Source organism: Notolepis coatsorum (genome assembly GCF_963971535.1).
Source record: "Notolepis coatsorum genome assembly, chromosome: 16".
NCBI lineage: Eukaryota > Metazoa > Chordata > Actinopteri > Aulopiformes > Paralepididae > Notolepis > Notolepis coatsorum.
The window spans coordinates 17,817,010-17,839,650 of record NC_140180.1 but is presented as its reverse complement, the minus strand read 5'-3'; the positions used below and the strand labels follow the sequence as shown (position 1 = coordinate 17,839,650).

At 45.7% G+C, this 22,641-nt stretch overlaps 1 protein-coding gene across 1 annotated transcript in view; it reads right to left on the bottom strand.

Moving 5' to 3' along the window:
* sh3rf2 (SH3 domain containing ring finger 2) overlaps positions 1 to 18,214 on the bottom strand; it is a gene marked incomplete at its 5' end in the record, with an annotated part of 92,832 nt that extends 74,618 nt beyond the window's left edge. Inside the window, 2 exon segments of the mRNA XM_084331978.1 lie at positions 16,758 to 16,915; positions 18,184 to 18,214. Of these exon segments, the coding sequence (XP_084188104.1) occupies positions 16,758 to 16,915; positions 18,184 to 18,214 (189 nt within the window).
* Between the last annotated feature and the right edge of the window lie 4,427 nt (positions 18,215 to 22,641).

The following is a 22,641-nucleotide window of genomic DNA, read 5'->3' as shown; positions in this document are numbered from 1 at the left end:
ACAAGTACAGGTGTGCACACAGCATGGTAGTGTGTTTGTAATGATTATCAGCTGCCATGGAGCCAGTGTGTGAGACACTTATCCCCTCACTGAACCCGTGTGCACTCTTAGTAGACACTCATCCCATCAGACTGAAAGAGACCTAATCCTAACCAGTGTAGCAATGTATTATTATTTGTAATAACCACTCGTTATCAACCATTATCCTGAAAATAGCAGATTATTGAAAGGACACTGTGACCCCAAAGTGACCTTGTGGACAGTACAGCGTTTCCTGTAGTCCCCTCCCCGTGCAGGGTGATTACATGTAATTGGATTACAGTAGTACTAATTGAGTTACAAACATTTGGTAACTGTATCAAAGAACCAGTGCAATGATGTTAATTCAGTAAGAAAAAGCTTATTGTGGAATGTTAAAGGAACTCGCCAGCATTTTGGGAAATTCGCTTACCGTCTTCTCCAGAGAGAGACAAGAAGAAAGATACCAGTTTCCTCTCTGTGTGTTCAGTAGAAAGCTATCTGGCTGCATGTTAGCCTAGCTTAGCCCAATGAATGGAAGCGGACATGACCAGTTAGCCTAGCCTAGGCATTGTCCAACTAACACCTCTCCCGAAGGCTAACCGGTCATGTCCGCTTCCATTCATTGTGCTAAGCTATTCAACGTGCAGCCAGATAGCTTTCTACTGAACGTACAGAGAGGAAACTGGTATCTATCTTCTTGTCTCTCTCTGGAGAAGACGGTAAGCTAATTTCCCAAAATGTTGGCGTGTTCTTTTAACGTCAGGAGTGTCATTTATTCAGCTTCAGATGTATCATTTGATTTGTTATAAACGGTAAGTGTTTCAGCGCAACCTCCTCTCAGGGGTGTGGCCTCTGTTCTTTGAAAGGAGATGTCTAGTTAATCATAATAAATGAAGCTTTCAAATGTAAACAAATTCATGGCACCAGTGTGGTTGGTTGCTATGGGAGATTAACATCCCCTATATATCTACACAAAAGCCTACACGTTATCAACACATATAAGTAAGTCTCTGTTTCTGTATTTTTGTCCATGATGACACATTTCACAACCAGCTGACACACAACTCGTCACACACGTACACACAAAAGTCACGTACACATAAAGATCAGTCATGGTCACCTAGCTCCACACAGAAAAGTAAAGTACACAAACTCATTTATCAGTAAAGCGAAAGCAAAGGTCACACGCACACACGCACGCACGCACGCACGCACGCACGCACGCACGCACACACACACACACACACACACACACACACACACACACACACACACACACACACTTGTTGGACGATTTGGATGCATGTTTGAAAGGGGAAAAGTGAAATACACATGTTTTTTATCTTTCCCAGAGTCAGATGAGAAAATGTACTGTATATACTGTGACAGATCTACTCCCCCCTTCTTGGGATATGTAAGGGAAGGAAGATATATCCGCCACGTGGGTAGAGGATTAGGACTGATGTAGCACACCTGCACAGAATTTCGGCACATTCACCTCACACACACACACACACACACACACACACACACACACACACACACACACACACTAGCTGATTGCGCTGATATAGTACACCTGCACATAATTAGTAGAGACACACCCCACATGCATCTCACATTAACCAGGGGAGGGACAGAGGTTAGATGAGCGGAGTTTGGTGTTGGAGTGTTGGAGTAGAGAGAGTGTTATTAGTGTTCAGAGTTGTGACGGTGAGAGGAAGTAGAGGAGAGGAGATAGCGTGATAGGAGTGCCTTGTTGACGACCCCTGGAACGGCTGAGAACCCCCCCCCCCTGTGTACTGACCTTGTTTGGACCGGACGACGACCCTGAACCCTGGACAATCCCTCTTTCTGTCGGCAAGTCTGTATTCGTGTATCGACCCCGGAACGGAAGCCGACTATTCTACTGCTTTACCCATCTGGATTTACCGCCTAATCAATAAATACTTGTATTGATTGATATTGCTCTTGTGTGGACCTACGCTTTAGTTTCTATTTGAACCGTGGCGAACCTGCATGAGCTGCATCCTATCAGGTTCGTCACAATACATTTTATTTCACCTCATCAACCAGAGTTCAAGTTTCAAGTTTCAAGTTTCTTTAATAGTTGTCATACAGAAGTACAGAATACTTTTATACAAAATGCTTCTTACTGTTGCGCTCCAGAGACTGTGCAAGACAAGATAAGTATGAAATAAAATAACATAGTAAAATTAGAAGTAAAAAAAATGAGGTCACAGTGATCAGTTTAGACATATGTACAATGTTCGATGCAGAATAGACGTAGTTACCATACAATATACAATACTGTGCAGTGTACTAATATACAATACTATATAGTGCAAGGCAGAAATGGAGAAATGGGACGAGGTGCAATTTAGGTACAATTCACAGTAGGTGTACGAGTTGTAGTGCAAATCCTTTATCAATAAATATAAAGTGTAAGTGTGTTTGTGTGATCTAAAGTGTGGAGAGTGGGTGCTGCAGTGTGTTGTTTGTTTGAGTGAGTGTGTGCGTGTGGGTGTGTGTGCTGTGTGCATTTGATGGTTGTTGCATAGTGATTATTGTTCGTTTAGCAGCCTGATGGCCTGGGGATAGAAGCTTCTTCTGAGTCTTTCTGTGCTCGCCTTAAGACTCCGGTATCGCTTGCCTGACCGCAGCAGTTCAAAGAGGCAGTTGTTCGGGTGGCTCGAGTCCTTAATAATTCTCTTAGCCTTCCCCTTGCACCGCTTGTTGTAAATGTTCTGGAGGGTGGGAAGCCCCCCTCCAATTGTGCGTTCGGCTGAACGTGTCACTCTTTGTAGTCTGCTACGGTCTTGTGCAGTGCTATTCCCAAACCAGGAGGTGATGTTGCCGGTCAGGATGCTCTCTATTGTACATGAGTAGAAGTTCCTAAGGATCTTCTGACTGACTTGGAACTTCCTTAGGCGCCTGAGGAAGTAGAGGCGTTGTCGTGCCTTCTTCACAACACTGTCAATGTGTGTGGTCCATGTCAAGTCCTCGGATATGTGGGCTCCGAGGTACTTGAAACTGTTCACTCTCTCAACCGGTGCCCCGTCGATGCTGAGAGGGCTGTAGTCCTTGACCCCCGACCTCCTGAAGTCCACAATCATCTCTTTTGTTTTGCTGACGTTCAGGGAGAGGCAGTTCTCCTGACACCACTGTGACAGGTTCTCTTTTTTTTTTAATATTTTTTGTATTATTGCAAAACAAAAATTATTAAAAGTCAGTACTCAACACACAATGCATAATGAAACTTTCAGTAAAGGTGGTTAAAATACATGCAAGTACAGAAACAAGATAAAACAAAAATAGTCTATAATAACATTTTAACCGTATACAGTGTATATCCAGCGAAATTACAATTATATAAATGTTAGTATATAATATACCCCTAATACCTATTTTCTAAAACCCTACACACATATGCTCCAGCTCGAACCCCCCCCTCCCGGACCCCCTCTTGGATAGTACCTCCATTATCCCTCACTCCTAACCAGACACTACCATTATAAGCTAGCTTTTATTCTCTCCACCACTTCTAACCACATTGACATTTTGGATTCATTGAGACCCAGAATTCTTGCTGTAGATATTTCTTGATATATCACATCGAGATATGTAAGAAACCACACTTTTCGGCAAATTTTTTCCGGTTGAAACCAACGTGATGCGATCAGTTTTTTAGCTACTGTGATACCCGATAAAACCAATCTCTTTAGTTGTGGATTCACTGCAAACTCAAAAACATCATTCAATAGTAATACCGAGGGGTGTACAGGTATATTCCAAGATACGAGTATTGATAATTGTTGGGACACATCTTTCCAGAATGCCTTAACTGGTGGGCAGTCCCAATACATGTGCATAAATGTTCCTTCGTCCCCATTTGTACATTGGGAGCATTTGGAGTCTTGTTTAAGCCCCATTTTGCACAGCCTTATAGGAGTCAAGTATGTCCTGTGAATATAGTTCAGATTGATTTGTTGATGATCCGGGTTCCTTGATGTAAGTCGGACATTTGCCCAGGCTCCTTGCCAATCAAAGTCATTTTCCAGGTCTGGTATATCCCTCCTCCAGACAGTGTCTAGTTGAAGGGTTTCATACGAGGACGTTAGTAATTGATAATAAAAACCTGATACAAAACCTCCCAATGTTTCTCTTTCATAGAAAAATTTGTGGTATCTGTGGTGTTCAATTGGTATGAGTAATGGAACACCGTGAGACCTCAGACAAAGTCGTAACTGTATGTAAAAAAGCCATGTGGACTCGGTGAGGTTAAACTTTGTGCATATTTCGACATAACTACAGAGGCCCTGGTTATTAAAAATATCCCCTAATGAGTGTATGCCTTGCTCTTCCCATATAGGGAATCTTATAGGGCGTTTTCCCATTAAGAGTGCATTGTTATTGAATATGGGAGTGTGATTATGCCATTCTTGAGGGTTAGGATATTTCTTTTGTGTTTCCCGCCATGTTCTGATTGCATGGGTAATTATTGGGCCAAATTCTCGCTCACAATGCTTGATTGAAAGTTTAGTGTGTGCTATGTCTTTCAGTCTCTGTGGGGCTACTATGTTTTCTTCTAATTCTCTCCAAGATACCAAAGCCTGGGGGTCAAACCATATCTTCAATGGTCTTAATGTGAAAGCCTTAAAATATTGTAAAAAATCTGGAACTGCCATGCCACCGTCTGCTTTATTTCTCTGTGCGGTGGATCTTTTTATGCGAGGTGGTTTGTTATTCCAAATAAATTTGTATGTGGAGGTTTGTAATCTTTTCCAGTAGCCCTCTGGAGGAGGTAACGGAAGCATTGAGCTGAAGAAATTGATTCTTGGTAATACATCCATCTTAACTATTGATACCCTTGCCTGTACTGAGTTTTTAAGTTTTGCCCACCTGTCCAGGTCGTCTTTGATTTTGTTCTGTATTTTTGTGTAATTGTGCTTCACCGTTTGTCTTATGGTGGGAAATATTTCCACAACCAAGCATCTAAAATGTTTGACCATGGGTATCGCACCTGGGAGGGTTGTGTCTTTTTTTGCACTGATGTTAAGAGGAAGAAAAGCCGACTTAGGCCAATTTATTTTAAATCCCGATAAATCACCAAAGTTCTCTATCAACTTGAGTATATGCGGCAATGTGTTGTTGGGGTTTTGCATGAACAATATTACGTCGTCCGCATATAAACTAATTTTATGTTGTGTGCCCTTGATTACTATTGGTTCTATGTGTTGGGATTGTCTTATAAATTGTGCTAAAGGTTCTAATGATAGATCGAATAGTCCGGGACTAAGAGGGCAACCCTGTCTGGCTGAGCGTGATACCGGAAAGATATCGGAGATGAATGTGCCTGTTGTAATCCTGGCCGATGGGTCCTTGTATAGTACTTTAATCATATCAATGAATCCTTTTCCTAACCTCATCCTTTCTAATACTGCCCATAGAAACGACCATTCCAACCTGTCAAATGCTTTCATAGCATCCAGGGATAGCATCGCCTTAGGTGTGGTGTCCTCTTTGTCTGCATCTAGTACGTGCAGTATTCGCCTTATGTTATCATTGATCAGGCAACCTTTTATGAAGCCTGTTTGGTCCGGATGAACTAAAGACGTCATAGACACTCTTACAGAATGACCTCCTAGACCCCAATCAGTCTGGCTTCCGGACTGGCCACTCCACAGAAACGGCCCTCATTGCGGTCACAGAGGCACTTCACTTAGCAAAAGCGAAAGGCCTCTCCTCTGTCCTGATTCTCCTAGATCTATCTGCAGCCTTCGACACAGTCAACCATCAGATCCTCCTCGCGGCCCTCGCAGGAATGGGAGTGGCTGGATCTGCGCTGACATGGCTGACATCATACCTCAATGACCGCTCCTACCAAGTGTCATGGAGAGGGACTCTGTCGGCCACCCGCCCCCTCCGGACGGGTGTCCCCCAGGGCTCGGTCCTAGGACCCCTTCTCTTCTCCCTCTACACTAAATCACTGGGTAACATTATCACGTCTCATGGCTTCTCATATCATTGTTATGCCGATGATACTCAACTCTTCCTCTCCTTCCCTCCCTCAGATATCCACGTCTCTGAGCGGATCTCGGCCTGTCTGTCCGACATCTCCGCCTGGATGACGACCAACCACCTCAAACTGAACCTAAGCAAAACAGAATTGCTCCACCTGCCGGCCAAATCCTCCCCCCTGACCGACCTCTCCATCACAGTCGAGAATGCAGCTGTGACCGCGTCGCCGACCGCCAAGAACCTTGGTGTTGTCCTCGACGACCAGTTGAACTTCTCTGCTCACATCGCAGCGACAACCAGAACCTGCAGATTCCTCCTGAGCAACGTCAGAAGGATACGCCCCTTCCTGACAAAAGAAGCCACCCAACTCCTCGTCCAATCAACAGTCATCTCCCGCCTCGACTACTGCAACGCACTGCTAGCTGGCCTCCCGGCCACTGCCACCAAGCCTCTTCAACTCATTCAAAATGCAGCGGCCCGCCTGATCTCAAACCTACCGAAGTCGGCCCATGTCACCCCACTTCTTAGGGACCTGCACTGGCTCCCCATTGCTGCACGTATCCGCTTCAAGGCCCTCGACCTAGCATACCGTGCGGCAAAGGGAACCGCTCCCGCCTACCTCCGGTCAATGGTCTCTAACTACACACCCTCAAGACCCCTACGCTCTGCATCTTCTGGCCGCCTCAGATCTACTCCTATCCAAGCTCCCGGAGGGTCATCAAAGAGAAGCCGCCTATTCTCAGTCCTTGCCCCACAATGGTGGAATGAACTACCCATCCCAGTTAGGACAGCCGAATCCCGTCCAATCTTTCGCCGTCGACTAAAGACTCACTTCTTCAACCATTATCTGAAATGAAAAAAAAATCTAACCCCGACTAACTTTAATGTCATGCACTTGTCCTAATAAACTAACCTACACTGTAACACGCAACACTTTGATGAACATTGTTACTCAGCTGATAGAGTTATACCCTTCTTGCTGTCTTGTCGCACAGAACTTGTAAGTCGCTTTGGATAAAAGCGTCAGCTAAATGACTAAATGTAAATGTAAATGTATATGCTTTTGCAATCAGGTCCCTGAGCTTGGCTATGAGTTTGGAGGGGACTATGGTATTGAATGCTGAGCTGTAGTCGATGAACAGCATTCTCACATAGTTCCCCTGCCTCTTGTCCAGGTGTGATGCTGCTGTGTGCAGCACATGGGCTATGGCGTCCTCCGTGGACCTGTTGGGGCGATATGCAAATTGCAGAGGGTCCAGGTTGATGGGGAGGGAGGAACAGATGTAGCCCTTCACTAGCTTCTCAAAGCACTTCATGGCTATGGAGGTGAGGGCTACAGGGCGGTAGTCGTTGAGGCAAGCGGGCGTAGATTTTTTGGGTACAGGGATGATGGTGGACTTCTTCAGACAGGTGGGGATGACAGCCTGTTCCAAGGACAGGTTGAAGATGTCAGTGAATACCGGGGCCAGTTGGTCGGCACAGACTTTTAGGACGCGGCCGGGGATGCCGTCCGGTCCTGCTGCCTTCCTGATATTAACTTTTTTAAAGATCCGTCTCACCTCATGCTCTGTTACCCTGAACACTGAGTCTCCATCAGCAGACCCCCCCCCCCCCATTGCCGTGGTTTGTAGGCTGGTGTTGTTATTCACAGCCTCAAACCTCGCATAGAAGGAATTGAGATCATTTGCTAAGGAGATGTCACTGTTCAGTTTGAGGGGGGTGCCTTTGTAGTCTGTCATTGTTCTGAGGCCCTGCCACATGCCTCTAGAGTCAGCCTGTTCAAACTGAAGTTCAACTTTATCCCTGTAACGCCGTTTTGCCTCTATTACTGCTCTCCTGACGTTGTATCTTGCCATCTTGTGTTCTTCCATGTTGCCTGTCACCAGCCCGGTGTTGTATGCTGATGTGCGCACTTTCAGAGCCTCACGGACGGATTTGTCTACCCAGGGCTTTTGATTTGGGTAGATTTTAATTTTGGTGGAGGGGATTGTTTCTTCTACCAGAGTACAGACATAGTCAATCACCGTTTCGGTGTATTCGTTAATATTGGCTGTGTTATCACGGAATACACTCCAGTCTGTGCATCCAAGTGCAGCTTGGAGTGACTCCTCTGACGTCACGGCCCAACGCTTAACCTCTCGCGAGACCACCGGCGTTCGCTTGAGACTTTGTTTGTACTTTGGCAAAAGAAATATGGCGGCGTGATCGCTTTTACCGAATGGACTAAGAGCCTGTGACTTGTACCCATTCTTAAATTGCGAGTATACATGGTCTAATATGTTCTCGCCTCTGGTGGGACAGGTCACATGCTGATAGAAATTCGGCAACACCTTTTTAAGACGCTCGCTGTTGAAATCACCCAGAACCAAAATGGCAGCGTCAACATTAGCTGTCTGGAGTTTGTTTACCTCGTCGTGAAGTTTTGAAAGTGCGACCCCAGTGTTCGCGTGTGGTGGAATGTACACTCCGATGAGGATGATGGACGTTAACTCTCTTGGGAGGAAGAAGGGTCGACATTTTATCGTGATAAACTCCAGGTCTGGGGAGCAGTGGTTAGACAGTTCCTTTGTGTTGCCTAAATCGCACCACTCCTTGTTTATCATGAAGGCAATGCCGCCTCCTTTCTTCTTTAGTGACTCTTCTGCCGTCCGGTCCTTGCGGAGAACGAAGAAGTGGTCTGCCGGTTCTATTGCGTGATTCGGGACATCTGGACTCAGCCAAGTTTCTGTGAAACAGAGGACGTTACAATCCCGAATGTCCCTCTGGAATTGGATCCGTGCTCTTATGTCGTCCAGTTTATTTCCTATCGATTGCACATTGGCCAACAAAGTTGTTGGAAGTTGCATTTCTTCACATTTGATGGAGCTAGGCTAGCTGCTCCCTACTGCTTCCAGTCCTTGTGCTAAACTAGGCTAGCATGCACCTATGCCTCTCTCTGGGGCTACTGGACACATAGAGATTAAACTGATCAATCAATCTTCTTGTCTGACTCTGGGAAATAGTGTATTTCCCAAAATGTTGGAGTGTTCCTGGACACAGATGTCATTATATTATATTATGTTAATGATTGTGGATGGTGATAATAACACTATTCAAATTCTGTAAATTGGAATATACTGTCTGTTTTTAACAGGCAACGTCATTTTGAAGTAATCGCATCATTACTGCGTTAGAGTAATTAGGGCTGTCCTCAACTAAATTATTTGTTGACTAATAGTCATAGACTTTATAGTTCATTAGTTCATTTAATCTACATATCTGTCAAATTTTTGTTCCTCACGTACAATAATGCAGAAGGGCCTCTATAAATCTAGTAGTTACGAGATACGCTAATAATCTTTCAGGAACTAAGTGTTGGGGGAAAAAAACTAATCAACTAAAAGGCTTGGTCAGCAAAGACCAAATTGACCGTTTCATCGACTGTGAAGGACAGCCCTAGGAGTTACCCAAATCGAACACACAACTAATTACAATTGAGTACTGTCCGGACAAAAAACTATATCACTTTCATAATTGATTAAGTTTAAGTTTATTGCCTTGTTTAAGTTAATTAAGTATTAAGATCGTTGTGTTTATTCACAGTTATTAAAGACGGCAGAGGTTGAGTATAGTGTCTTGTGATATGTATCACATTCACACCCCAAGTGATTTGGATTGACCCTTTCACTGCCGCACTACCAACCGATTAACCCTTTCACTGCGACAATACACAGAAGGTTAACCCTTTCACTGCCACACAACAGCCGGTTGTGTGATAGTAAAGGGTTAACCTTCTGTCGTGTGGCAGTGAAAGGGATAAGGCTGTAAAACATTTAAAACAAATAAATAGGGTTGTTCAGAGCCAGGGTTCAATTGTAAACCGGTGATGAGTAATCTGTGACGGAAGAGTAACCCCCCGCAACCCTGGTGGAGACGACTGCGCCTCTGCCTCTGTTCACCCTGGAAGCACCCTCCTCTCACCGAGGAGGAACCAGGCCAGGACTCACTCCTCCATCTAAAGTTAACCCTTTCACTACCACACCTTCTGTAGTGTGGTTGTGAAAGGGTTAAACCCTTTGTCGTGTGGCAGTGGAAGGGTTAACCTTCTGTATTGTCGCAGTGAAAGGGTTAACCCTTTGTGGTAGTGTGGTAGTGAAAGGGTTAATCAAATTCAAAGCCTGTCTGTCTTCCACTCATGGCCGGTAACCAATCTGGGGATTTGTCGCAGACGCTCTCAGGGCAGTTCAGTGACCACCTTCCCCACCACCACCACCACTAACACCACCACCACCTTCCCCACCACCACCACCACCACCACCAGGAGCATCATCACCATCCTCACTCACCCACCCTCCCTCCCTCCCACCCTCCCTCCCTCCCTCCCTCCCTGGAAGACATCCCTCTTCAGCTCCCCTTCACCTTCAGTCCAGCCACTCTCTAGATAGCCTAAGCCCGCGTGTCCATTAATGAAAGACTGTCCAGATGTTGAGATTGCAGCCAGCGAGGCCGTGACTCCGTGGCATGACAACAGAATGATGGAGGGCCTGGCCAAAGCGCGAGCTGGTCTAGTGATCAATGTTTCCTATAGAGGGCAAGCTCTGATTCTGCTGCGGAAGAGACCTGCGTATTGAAACTGTGCCAATGGGCTCTTCTTGATTGTGAGCTGTGATAGATTGGTAGGCCGTCTACATTGCGGGTGACTAATTAACAGTGCCCTAATTTGCAAATTAGTCATTCTTTGGTATAGACTTAGAGACAGACTGTGATTTTATGCTCTAATCAAAATCAAACCCAATCACACAAGCCTTCAGAGGCCGGGGGGGGGGGGGATTATAATTGACTATGTTGCCATGGCAATCAAATCCATGCCATCCCATCACGGCTTTTCCAGAATGTGATGAAGGATTAGACGATGATGTCACAGATCTGTGTCAAATCCCTCTCGAGCTCATTCCAGAGAGTTAGTCCTGGTCCAAGATAAAACTTCCGATGATGCTTTCAGAGCATCTGCCCCCCCCCCACACACACACACACGCACACACACACACACACACACACACACACACACACACACACACACACACACACACACACACACACACACACACACACACACACACACACACACACACACACACTTCCACCTCCATCCCCATTCCATTCTCATCCCTCCCACATGAAGTAGTGCGGCTCATGATACCATTTGTTTTGTGGCTTTGTTCGTGATGGCTGGATAATGGCTTGCGGGCAGGCAGCTAAATGAGTCTCACAGACCAGGGATGGGAGCAATCTGGCCCTTCTCTCTAAACGGTGACACGGCGCAATAGAGATGAATGAAAGGAGGCCAGAGGTCCCAGCACTCTAGGGGGAGAGCGGGCGCTTCTCCTGTGCTCAGCTTTTTGCTGTTTACACATTTCGTTCACATAGCTGTCGATGGTCTTGACTCCCACGTAACTGTTTCGGACTTTTTATCTGAATTTAAAGGCGGCATCGTCCTTATGCTGAGAGAGTTTATAGCACCCTGTGAAGCCTGTTCAGAATGTAGAATAAAAGAAAATACTATATTAATACGGCCCTTCTAAGGTTTCTCTGTGCTTTTTTCCTCATTGCTAGGTTTTTAGTGAGTTTTTCCTTACCTTCGCTGTCTGGGAGTGTTGTTTTGGATTTCATGATGGTTTTTTTTGTTCTTGATTTATTGTGATGTTTCTTCTTGACTTGTTTAAAGAAGACTTGTCCAGCCCATGGGGACATTAACCTGTGAATGCAGGCTTTACAAAAATTTGATTTGATTCACTAGTTTATCTGAAAATAGGGTTTGCTTTTCTTAATTCTTGAATAAATGATTTTTTAATTTTTTTTTTATCATTTTCCCCCTCCTTCTTTTTCCGATTTTTCTCCCATCCCACTGTTAGTCGTTATGCCAATTCCCAACCCCCTTCCTGGTTGTTGAGCCCTTTCCCCTACTGTTGGTCCGAGAGGCCGGAGACTGTCACATGCTTTCCTCCGACGCATGTGCAGCCAGCCGGCAGCCAGCCTGGCCGCGCAGATTCTCACTGGGAGAGTGTAACGTGTGGGAGGTTGCACTACCTCTCACCAGATCCTACCTTCGCTGAGCAGGCGCCCCGACCGAACTGTAGGGGTCGCTGTCCACAACGCCCAGGACCCACCCACGGCTCCCCTTTCCCCTAACTCAGCCAAACGAGTTAGTATAGCGATCAGCCCGAGCCAAGGCAATGCTGACTCTCCGGGAGTCGAGACTGCAGCCTCTTGCATTGGTGACGAGCACAATCTCCGCTACGCCACCTGACCGCCCCGAATAAATGACTTTTTGGAGACTGATAGCGGTGTTGTGCTTGTTGTTTGCTCCAAATGCCGCCGTAATCTCTCACCTCCACGTATCACATCATATCTGACGGGGAAAGAGTGGAGCGGAGCTGCATAAACAATCGTATCTGTCCTTCCATCTGCTCTGAAAAGAAATAATATGCATCAGAACACCTGGTCGCTGTGCTTTATTGATCTACTATTCTGGCGCACACACTGACCTGACACACTGAAGTGATTTGCCTCAACTGCACCGTTGGAAACAACAACTAGCATAAGTCACGCTCCAAACATTCTCCCAATAAATATCCGGGCTGGAATTATGTTCTTGAGCAATATAAGTGCAAATATGTAAGCATGCTGCTGAATCATAGAGGAAATGTGGGCAGATCCACCAATGTGGATGATACATATCCCGCCATCTGTCTGCATAATCACTTTGAGGATTACTGTATTTACACAGTATAATGGGAGGGCCGTGCTTTTGCTGACATCGTTCCGTGAGCTTTGTGCACATTATGGGACATCTCATGCAGTTATCTATTTCAAATGGTCAAACGAGAAAAGTGTCCCTAATAATTGCTTCTACAGAGGAAGAGAGAGCCTTCTACAGTATAGCTGGGAAATTAATTTGACATCTTCTTATGTGTACCCCCCCACAACCCCACCCCCAATCTCTCTATATACTACAGATTACCACTAAAAATAGAATGGATTACATTCAAAGAACTGCACTGAGCTGAAAGGGAGTGGTGCTTTCATGCGCTGTGGTTTTTGCATGTCTTATACCGAGGCAACGTGGTAGAGACACACGGTCCCTTATGACATCCTACCAGCCGACCATGATTACCGTTGCATTCAGTCCCATTATGAAAGCTGATGTTAAAGAGCCCATATTATGTGGTCATTCTCGTGGTCTATTTACAAACATTTGCATTGTTTTATGGTCAAAAAGCACCAAAGGGTGCAGCTGGTGTCTTTTAGCGGTCAGCCTCAAGCAGGCAATGTCTGCTCCTGTCTCTTTCAATTAAAAACCATTGCTATTTCTCCCCGGTGCTGCAGCACTTCCTGGTTTTCACGAAATTCAGACCAAACTGTAAAACTAGGTCTTGCAGATCAGATTCAGTTATTATTTCTCGCCTACAGAGAAAAAAAAATTTGTAAACCTTTAAAAAGAGGAATAAAAGAGTTTATGAAGCCACCATGTTGACAAATGGAGACTTTAAAAAAAAACTTTATAGACTGAGAAATATAAGTCAGGATTCAGACCAGAGCATATCGGGGGTTATTTTATTGCAATGGTGAACACTATAGTGAACATAAACATTACGTAGATACTAATGGAAGAACAGGCGCTAGACTAAACAAGACGTTTCAAACGGTTCAGGAATCAGTTATCCTTGACTGGGAGAATAACTCCCTTCGGGTGGACTTTGAACTTTGTAAATCCGCAGACGTTCTACATGCACCTCCAGCTATATAGCACACTAAAGGTAAGGGGGAAACATAAAAAGCATAATATGGCCTCTCTAATTGTGGTGAATTTAACTAATTGTACAAGGACAACCACCCAAGCGTAGCTATGCTCTATCAGTGAGTTAAAGCCCACATCACATGGGCCTCGGGTGAAGGAATGGCTTTGTTTTTAATTAAACCTGAACAACTTATATTGCCTCAGAGTCTAACTTGAATGCTCTATTTTGGCGATCCGATTATTTCCCCTACTATAGTAATAGCTCTGTAATGCATTCAGAACGTGGGTCTCTCCCAAGGCACTTGTTAAAAGGCGTGAAAGAAATTGAACAGCGAGAAACTCAAAAGCACTACACACGAGGACGGCCCTCCGAAGCTATTTGCGGAAGCTTTATAAATCAACTACACCTCAAGGTACGGCTGTAGGCGTGCGCTTCTAATTCCAGTGCGCCGGGAAAACATTGCGAGGAACGGCGGTAGCGTGGTTTTTTTCCTCCCCTGCCGTTTATTTAATAGACCTGTACATAAACTGAGCCCAGCTGATTTTGATTGGACTGGCTGCAACAATATCCTGACCTCTATAGGGAGTCTTCAGTCCCGGGCTGTGCAGGTGTAAGGTATTGACAAAAGCATGACAAAAGCTGTAATAAAAGAAGATTGTTGCTATAAATTCACCCTCACGAGAGCGAGGCTTAACTCTTTACCCGTTCCCGCTGTATTCATTGTCGGATATCACAGCGCACGGTGACCATAATCATTTCCCAGATTTATGATACAGTGCACCCACGATACTTTATCCCCTGTCTCTCTCTCACCAGCAATGCGCTCCGTCCTCCCCCTTGGGTTTATAATGCCTGTGGCCCCCTGCCCTGCTCGCTAGTGCAAGCCTCAGTGTGCTTCCCTTATACAATGCTGTGACAGCGCTGATCAAGTAGCCTTTGGAGGTGATTTATGAGCGGTGGGATTTCTGGTCAGTATGGCTTAATTGAGCCTGTGGATTCTCCGGAGCAGTCATTGAGAAAGGGATAGCGTAATGAGGGGGAAAATGACGAACAGAGACACTTTTTGGCTGTAAATCTGAATCCCTGCGGCCATGGGAACGGATGGGCAGTAGGGAGGGGGGCATTAAGTACACTTGCACACCTGGAGCTGAAGACACTGTCAGCAGGTGCGTGCTGGCAAGCAAGGCAGTGAACTGGCTTTACCCCTGCGTTCCCTCCTATCACTCGCTCTCTCTTTCTCTCTCCTTCCATTGCTCTCTCTCTCTCCCTCCATCTCTCTCTCTCCCTCCATCTCTCTCTCTCCCTCCATCTCTCTCTCTCCTATACGATGCATTGTCCCAGGAGACACCAGCAGAGCTTGGATATGTAGCTACCTGGCTCCCCACACTCCCTTTCTCCTGACACTCCTCTCTCTCTCTCTATCTCCCACTCCTCTCTATCTCTCTCCACCACTTCTCTCTCCCACTCCTTTCTCTCGCCCTCCTCTCTCTCCCCACTCCTCTCTTTCACACTCCCCTCTCCTCTCCTCTCCTCTCTCCACCACTTCTCTCTCCCACTCCTCTCTCTCCCCACTCCTCTCTTTCCCACTCCCCTCTCTCATCTCTCTCCCACTCCTCCCTCTCTCACACACTCCTCTTTCTCTCCCTCTCTCCCCCCTCCTCTCTCCCCCACTCATCTCTTTTTCTCTCTCTCTCTCTCTCTCTCTCTCTCTCTCTCTCTCTCTCTCTCTCTCTCTCTCTCTCTCTCTCTCTCTCTCCCACACTCCTCTCTCTCCCCCACTCCTCTCTCTCTCTCTCCCCTACTCTCTCTCTCTCTCCTCAACTCTGCTTCCCCTCTCTCTCCCAGGAGCTGAGGACACTTTGCCTCATTAGAAGCGTTGCACTTTGGATTCAGAGCTGTATCTTTTCTAGTGCGCAGGAGTCACAGTGGACCCCAGGGGGTGTTTCTCTCTACATAGACGACAGGATTGGAGAGTCTATGGGGGGATGTGGTGCAGATATGTCTTATTGTAGAGAAGGGGGGCCGACAGTGGCTGCCTGAGGCCCTCTCTGAGGAGTTGAGTTGTCGTCTGTCCTGCTGTCCGTACCTCTGGCGCCGACAGAGTAAGGTGAGGGTGGTGGGGGTGGGGGTGGGGGGGGGGGGGGGGGACTTGGCGCCACGGAGCTGGAAAAGTCTCACAAAGCACTCAGGACCTGCTGAAGTCAGCAACACTGACAGACACCTGCCACTGTGTGTCAGTGTGTGTGTGTGTGTGTGTATGTGTGTGTGTGTGTGTGTGTGTGTGTGTGTGTGTGTGTGTGTGTGTGTGTGTGTGTGTGTGTGTGTGTGTGTGTGTGTGTGTGTGTGTGTGTGTGTGTGTGTGTGTGTGTGTGTGTGCGTGTGCATGTCTTTTTCCCTGCAGCGGGAACGTTTTAGCTGGGATGTCCCACCGTGCAGGGGGATACCGATGGTGGCATTCCATATGATTCGGTCATTTCTTCCCCATGTCTCATTCTTGATCCGCTCCATTGGTATTTCCACACGTTGGACTTGGCAGAATAAGGCCAGAGTACGGCCCCTAATATAATGCTCCGGGGGTGCTGTATACGTTGGAACCCTGAGTCCATGTAGCTTAGAGCACAGCGTCTATTGGTCCAGAAACAACACAGCTCATAGCGCTATGCAGTTCGGGGAAGAAATTCGAACTTCTCAAAAGTCAAATAAATAATAATAACAAATCAATAGAAAGGTTAGGATTATTAGCTACTACCAGTAAGTCTAGCTGTCCATTGTTCTGTCCATCCATAAAAAATAAACTCAAAAGCATAATTCAGGCTAGGAAGGACCGATTACGTTACAGAGGGCCCAGGGTCCCGTGGGGACCCACAGGAACGCTCCTGCTCGTTACAGAGGGCCCAGGGTCCCATGGGGACCCACAGGAACGCTCCTGCTCATTACAGAGGGCCCAGGGTCCCATGGGGACCCACAGGAACGCTCCTGCTCGTTACAGAGGGCCCAGGGTCCCATGGGGACCCACAGGAACGCTCCTGCTTGTTGCAGAGGGCCCAGGGTCCCGGGGAATTCTCCTGTGCAGGATTTCATGCAGAGCCACTGAGCTGGGAAGGGTCAATTCATGCAAGGTCAAATGTGTTGCGTACAGCCCTGGGTCCTAAGGGAAGCCCACAGGAACAGCCCTGCCCTGCCCGGACTGCCAGATGGTGCTTTTATAGCCAAGCAAGAAGCAGTAGAACTCTTTCTTTCGCAGCTTTATTTAATAAAATACCTTTCAATGTCAAACACAGGAACAGTGTTTGAAGTTTTAATGCATCTGCTTCGGTCAGAACATTCTTCCCAAACCCTCTTGCCACATTAGATTACCACGATGCAGCGTTTTAAAGGGTAAGTTATTTGCAATGAGACAAACAAACAAAAAAAGCTCCAGGCATTTGTAAATGATCATCTCTTTTAAAAACCCCAAACCACATAATACAGACAAATGAGAAAGCAAAAGAAATCACGAATAACAAAGATGTCAACCTGAGGAGAAAGATCTTTAATCTTCTTGTTAGCCATCCATGCAAAAACAATCATTTCTGCGCCGAGGTGAGTGAGCAGAATAACAAATCTGTCTCGGGTATTTATGGAGACCTCGCTGCAGGCGACTCTTTCCACATAGGAATAATTCAGATGTTTTTTCAAACTAAGCAAACAAATGCCTATTGCTTATTAACAGCGGAGCAGTGCTGCCGTTGCTTCCGCGTTTTCCCTGATTGGCTGCGACACGCCCCGCGGCAGGCGCGGCAACCGCAGAGCAGAGCGGCAGAGCTTGCGGCATTATGTAGCCCTAATCCGCCATGATTTTCATTCGAAGCTCAGCTCACCTGGCAGCGCAGCGGTCCTGCGGTCCTGCGGTCCGTTGTTGACAAGTTCGAATCCCATCAATTTTTTTTTTAACGTGTATTCTTTCGTTAAGGTTAGGCATGGTTAAGGTTAAGGTTAAGGTTAGGCATTGTTTCGGAGTTGGTTAAGGTTAGAACGGTTAAGTTTAGGCGCTGTTAAGGAGCTGGTTAAGGTTAGAGTTTGTCTTAGAGAATGGCAATATTCTTTCTATGGTTAAGGTTAAGGTTAGGCATGGTTAAGGTTAAGGTTAAGGTTAGGCATTGTTTCGGAGTTGGTTAAGGTTAGAACGGTTAAGTTTAGGCGCTGTTAAGGAGCTGGTTAAGGTTAGAGTTTGTCTTAGAGAATGGCAATAGACAGCCTATTTCCGCACTGCCGCTCTCTCGCGCTGCCGCGGTCACATGGTCAAATTGTCACATTCTTGCACTCCTCCGCTGTTAGAAAGCAACACGCCAAACAAATAGAGATACGTTCAGTCTCAACTGACCTGACCGGAACGCCTCGTCAGGATACGTCATGTGGCGGCTTGTGTGACGTATAGGTTCAAGCGGGTCCACATACAAAAGAACAACGAACAGCTACTGTACTTCCAACAGACTACTGACGGATAGGCTCTAAACTATCACATGAGCATACACACAAAAGCACACTTATTACACACACACACACACTGCTGCTACTTACCTTGTAAAAAAAAACATATACCTCGTATTGTACAGTTTGTATAGATCGTTTTGTGTATTGTTGTTGTTTACAAATCGACTACGGTTGAGGAGCCGGGGGAAAACAAGCGATCTGAATGTGTGTACATTTGAAAAAGCTGCAACAATAAAATAATCTGAATCTGATATCTGACAGCATCCCCGTTACAATGACACAGCACCGGTCGCCGCCTCAGATTCATAAACAACACATTAACTGTGAGGAAAAGCACAAGCAATAGTCTCTACCTCACCCCAGTATAATTCATCACTCCGATTTAGCTGCTTATATATTCATTGGATTAAAAACGAAATCCTGCTCGCCCCGGGTTTACATCATGCTCCTATTATTCCTGTGTGAATGACTGTGTCTCTTCTTGTCACCTAATAGCTGATAAGCAGAGTAATTCTTCCACCCCTTTAAATCACGAGACCTTTGTGCCATTGTAATTTTCTAATACAAGGCCAGTAATCATCAGGAGTCAGACCTGTCTCGTGCCGGAGGGGGGCACAGGAATGGGGTGGGGGGGGGGGGGGGGGGGGGGTGGTTATTGTTTCAGGAAATGCAAGGCCTGCAGGCCCGGCCCAGTGGGGTAATTGAGGGCGGTTAGCAGTGGCAGTCGGTGTCTTTTGTGTCGGAGGATTTAATGTTACTTTGCATCCTCGAGGAGGATGTTGGTTATCGACCGTCTGTAAAGACCGGGAGGCTGTCTATGGGGCAGGTTCACGATTCCTGGCTATTGATCTGCGAGGTAATTGACACGGCAGGGGAGGGAGGGAGGGGTGGCAGGCGGGTCAGGTGGGTCTGTGGGATAGTTCCAGCATCACACCATCTGAGGCACGCCATCCCGGGGAAACACGCCGCGGCGGGACGCGCTTTGATGCTGACTGTATTATTTGAAATGCAAATAAATCGGGTTCCATCGATCTTTTTTGAGTTCGCCGCGGTGTTGTGCGGATCGTGCCGGACGCGCGAGGTGAGAAGTCGCCTGCATGGAGCGGCTCTGGTTTTTCAAAGACGAGGGGAGAGATGTTGGATTTGATACGGAGAGATTTCACCCTGTCTTCCTGGTCAATGGCGGCTGAGGCGGGGGTAACAGATATGGGTCTGGCTGCGTTTAGCAGGAGAGCAGTGGTGGAGTATTTGTACTCAAGTACAATTTCGAGCTACTTGTACTTTACGTGAGTATTTACATTTTAGGGAACTTTATACTTATACTCCACGATATTTATCTGAACCCATCGGTTACTAGTTACTTTGAAGAAACATTTTTAGCATGGAAAACATGGCAAAAATTTACGAAGATTGTATACTTTCACATTTGAAGCCTGTCAACTTCAAGAGGACGTAATCAGAGCAGCGTAACTGGACCACATACCACTTTAACATAACCTTTAACTCATTGACTGCCACGCTCTTTTCCCATCTTTACTCAATGCCGCCAGCGTTATTGACCATTTTCGCAATGTTTGCGGACCCATCGTGTGTTCTGTATTATAGATATGGAGACAATAGTATGGCTCATTTGACAGGCATTGTTTATAGTCCAAGAGTGACAAACCAGTTAACCTGTTAATCTGTAGACCGTTTTCGCCTAAAGGTACATGCCTAAGTAAATGGAAGATTGCTCCACTTCTGCAAGGTCAATTTGCATGTTCTTGGTATCTAGGGACATCTAGGGACCTGGGGGTATGTATTTCCAGTGTCAGAAATATTGTGTCTGTAAATTGTAAATAGTAAATTGTAATGAATAAATTAATTATGATTAATTATGATTTATGATTTTGATGATGATGATAAAAAATGTATACGGGTAGGAGAACATGCTCACTGAGCTCATTCACCACCTTATTGAGATCATGTGTACAAAAAATCTAAGCAAATGAACCGCGGGAAGATGATTAAACAGAAGGATTTGTAGATACAGTAATTAATGATAATCGACTTTAATTATAAATTCATATTTGACCTTGAACTTGACCTTGACCTTATTATGGCCAAATCATACATCTATGGATAGGGAAAATGCTCCTCTTTCCAATGGCAGGGTTAAATCTGGATTTAGTCATTTCTTGCGGTTTTTACGATAATTAGCTGAGTGTATAGAACGGGGATCAAAGGAAAAATACCAAAGGAACTAAAAACGTAATATTACGCTTTTGGTGCTCAAGCGTTGGTGGCGAAACACGAGATATTTCGTTTTTGGCGCAGAAAGAGTTAATCAGAGCAGCATAACTGGACCACATACCACTTTAACATGACCTTTAGAGGTCAATGGATCGAGGTCTGAATGCTCCCAAGCACTGGAATACACAAACGTGATGTAGAATGTGTAATTTTACTTTAGATACTTAAGTAGGCCTACATTCAATAGCAAATACGTCTCTACTTTACACATTTGAATGGAGGACATTTACTTTTACCAGAGTACACATTTCTCTGTGTATTTCTACTTTTACTTAAGTTAAGGAACTGTGTACCTCTTCCACAACTGCAGAAGAGAGGAAAAACAGACACTATATCCCTCACAAATCCATTACCGTCACACACTAGAATCGTACCATGTCAGAGCCCAACAGTGAAAGTTAGGCCCTAAGAAATGTTTTTTCTTACTTCCTCTCTTGGTACATGTGAATAAATGTCAATAATTGGTATTTTCTGACCTGAATTCTACTGTAGGTTTCTTTCCCAAATTATGCATGAACTGATTCAAATGCCCCCCCCCCCATCCACCTTCATTAGTGCACCGTGCCGTACCCCACATTGACACAGAGCAGGATGTTTATCCATTATGTTATGAGCACAAATCCGCTCTGTATGGGCTATGAGAGAAACATGCCGGCAAGGCATCCCAATATACACAAGACCGGTACTGTATTTTGGTCACGCCGCGCCCCTTTTGGGAAATAAACAGGGATTAGATGGTGTTTGTTCATAAACTACAACTTTAGGACAAAACACACAGATATAAATCACGCTGAAGACCATCGTTGCCCTGGTTACCTCTTCGTTTTAGGTCACTTGGAGATGCATAAGCGTAACGTTAAATGTCCATGTAGGGAAATGAGGGAAAACGATCCTGACTGGGGAGAGAGGCATGTCTGAAAACGGATCAAAACTAACTTTTCACAGTGGTGTGAACACTCAATGGTGGCCAGTGTTTGGAAAGTAATTGCTTGACTTAACATGATGCACTAACAAGACAAACCTTTCAAACAATGTAAACACTTTGCAGTTTTTATACAGGCCAAACACAGTGGCAGTCAATAAGAACAGTGTCTGCATATCTTGTATGTCAGAAATGTCATGATATATATCTGTATGTTGCGTATGTCATTAATGTCATTATGAATTGAAAATCGGGGACCCTGATGTAAACAAGACGGAAGTCTTTCTCTGGTCTGCATCCCCTTAACAATTGTGTGTATTGAGCCGTACGGGTAGTATTGTACCCATTCTGCAATCTGTTAATAAAGTTTTCAATCAATCAATCAATCAATCAAAAGTCTGTGTGTTTTCCCCAAAAGTAGGCGCATAGTAGTAGACCATGAAATGTGCCGGTCTGATGTATATCTGGTACAGGCCCACTTTCAAAAGGCACTGGTAGGGATGTGATCGTTCATCCTCGTCTATCCAAACAGGAACACTTAACCCAAACACACCCAGACAGGAACACTTAACCCAAACACACCCAGACAGGAACACTTAACCCAAACACACCCAAACAGGAACACTTAACCCAAACACACCCAAACAGGAACACAACCCAAACACACCCAGACAGGAACACAACCCAAACACACCCAAACAGGAACACAACCCAAACACACCCAGACAGGAACACTTAACCCAAACACACCCAGACAGGAACACTTAACCCAAACACACCCAGACAGGAACACTTAACCCAAACACACCCAGACAGGAACACTTAACCCAAACACACCCAAACAGGAACACTTAACCCAAACACACCCAGACAGGAACACTTAACCCAAACACACCCAGACAGGAACACTTAACCCAAACACACCCAGACAGGAACACAACCCAAACACACCCAGACAGGAACACAACCCAAACACACCCAGACAGGAACACTTAACCCAAACACACCCAGACAGGAACACAACCCAAACACACCCAGACAGGAACACAACCCAAACACACCCAGACAGGAACACAACTGCTCAGTACTCCAAGGGAAGGGTGTATACTACCCTTGTATACTAATACCGCACCC